Here is a 2,501-nt window from a genome sequence, read left to right as displayed (position 1 = left end):
TAATAATAATAATAATAATAACATTAATAATAATAATAATAATAATAATAATAATAAAATTAGCCACTGAAAATAGATCAGTTATTGGCAGTCGTTGGCACAAATTAATACTACTATAATTTCTGTAATTTTTCTTATTTATTTAATATTTAACATTATTTGGTATATTATGGGTCGTCCTTGCATCGATTTTTTTGTTTGTATGGCAAAAATGTAACTTTTCCAATATTATCATGATGCATTTTCCTTTATTATTCTTATTTTTTAATATTCGACATTTCAGCTATTCTAAAAATGATAAAAATCCAAAATAAATAAATAAATAAATAAAACATAATTAATTGGGGAGAGCAGCAATACACACCATTACCAACAGTTGTAACACCGTGATAGTCGACCAAACAATAATAAAACAGCAACATATTTAAAAAATATAAATGTTGTAATAAGCATACCTTCCTGATTTGGAGTGTAAATAGGTTTGTCTGTCTGAATAAAAACAACCTGATTTTTAGTAGTTACTAACACATCAACATTCCTGTCAAATGGATGTGCAGCATTAGTCGAAAATGCACGCAGGTTTACTGTCGGAATTTCTTCATCAGCTGGAAGATCAGCTGCATCTACAATAAAACTCACACGTTGTGGTTGACCTGGAAATGATAAAATATTCCTTGTTTATAATTAATTACCATACAAACAATCAAATTTTCCAGACCATATTATTGTCTTATATAATGTGCTCATTTTATTACTGCTGAATCATAATGTGTACTCACCAGCTTGAACGACAACGTCTTTAGAGGCCAATTCTGAACCTTCGCTGGTAGTAAGTTTAACCTTCATTGGTATGTTATCACCTGTACCAAACACCGATACCAACACAATTTCTTCGACGTTGGAACGGAATATATTAGGTGCAGTTACGACAAATTTCCTTTAATGAAAAGGAAAAACAAAATTGTATGTTTATAGCCTATAATTCCATTATTATAACGTATGCATGTTGTTAATACTCCACTAACAAATCCACTTGGTAGTGCCACTAGCCTTTCAAACTTTTTTCATCATCTTAATTTGACAAAGCCGAAAGATCAGATCCAAACAATATGAAAGGAGTATTTTCCTGAATAATATTACATCACTTGTTTTATAAGCGAACTGTGAACCAACACCTTCTCCATTCTCAATAATTTGTGTTTGATTGTGATGTGGGGTCTTGCCTTTCTCTCTCTCTCTCTCTCTCTCTCTCTCTCTCTTTCTAGCTTATACCTGGAGTATTATAACTTTTAGCCATGAATCTGACTATAAAAACAAACAGAGTTTCACCATTGTTTCAAAGTAGAAAAAAAAAGCTCTTACAGAGCTTGAGCCTTGATTTGTGTTAGAACGATGCTTTTTGCACGTCACCGTTTGTTACTGCTCTCGCATAATCGGCGAGAAACTTTTACGTGACGTTATATAAAACGTTATGACAAAACATTAGATATTACATACATATTAGCCCTTATTAAGTTAAGGAAATTAACCCTGTTAGGAAAAAAAATGGTCCGGGGCCAAAATCGGTCCGCTGACCTGGAATGATTTTGGCTTTAAAATCACTACTGCCAAAAGTAGTCCACATAAGCCAAAATCGGTCCGCCATCTATTTAGTACTTATAACCTGATTTTTTTTTAGCGTTGTTCATATTTGTTTTTAATCAAATGATAGATAAATATCTCATCTCTTATTATATAATATTTTTTCATTTGTTGTGTGTGCAATTAATTGAGTATACAGCCACAAAAAATAGTATGTTATTTTCGCTCTTCGCGCCCGGTAAACTCTATTTTTGGTGTAAAGTAAAGAAATTAAACGATGATGGTAAAACGTGTTGGTCCGCTTTAAGTTTATTTTTTACCTTGTTTTGTTTTGGTTGTATGCTTGCTAAATGCCGCGACGAAATCCATGAGCAATTATTTCAAAGACATTTTTGACCCCTTTATTATCATATAATAGAACAACTATGTATGACCTAACACTTCACACAATATGCCTAATAGGCCTATGGAATATTTAAAACTAAGTCAGTCTTGTGTTTCATTTTAAGCCCAAATCTTAGTGGCCAAAAATGATGCATGCTGTGTGTCGCCAGGGCTAGGAAATGCATTATGTACTTGATAAAACACGTCAACAAAAGTTTAATAATTCACTGCAAAAGATTATTCATGTGTGGGAGAAAAACATACATGACTTCCCTCCACTCTACTGCAGAAACAATCATATCCTAAGGGCACCAAACGCGTTACAAGCGGCAACTGAGGCCGACGGACCAATTTTATCCGAGAGGAACCGACTTTGAAAATAATAATTCATTTAATAACTAAAGAGAATTGATTTTACAGTGATCTCCTTTTTAAACATTTAATCAAAAAGTTTATATATATTTTATTTTTGATAAAAATTTATAAAAGAAAGTATTTACAGTATATATATATATATATATATATATATATATATA

At 31.6% G+C, this 2,501-nt stretch overlaps 1 protein-coding gene across 1 annotated transcript in view; it reads right to left on the bottom strand.

Annotated features, from left to right (window-relative positions):
- LOC117123171 (complement C3-like) overlaps window positions 1-2,501 on the bottom strand; it is an 80,314-nt gene that overhangs the window by 74,733 nt on the left and 3,080 nt on the right. Inside the window, exons 2-3 of the mRNA XM_033269024.1 lie at window positions 780-937; window positions 456-653 (exon numbers count right to left, since the gene is read on the bottom strand). Coding sequence (XP_033124915.1) covers window positions 456-653; window positions 780-937 — 356 coding nt within the window. The remainder of the gene's footprint in view (window positions 1-455; window positions 654-779; window positions 938-2,501) is intronic.

The sequence above is a fragment of the Anneissia japonica genome, unplaced genomic scaffold, assembly GCF_011630105.1.
Source record: "Anneissia japonica isolate Jap-2015-1 unplaced genomic scaffold, ASM1163010v1 scaffold560_len657749_cov147, whole genome shotgun sequence".
In the NCBI taxonomy this organism is placed as follows: Eukaryota; Metazoa; Echinodermata; class Crinoidea; order Comatulida; family Comatulidae; genus Anneissia; species Anneissia japonica.
This window is presented reverse-complemented; position numbering and strand designations above follow the sequence as displayed.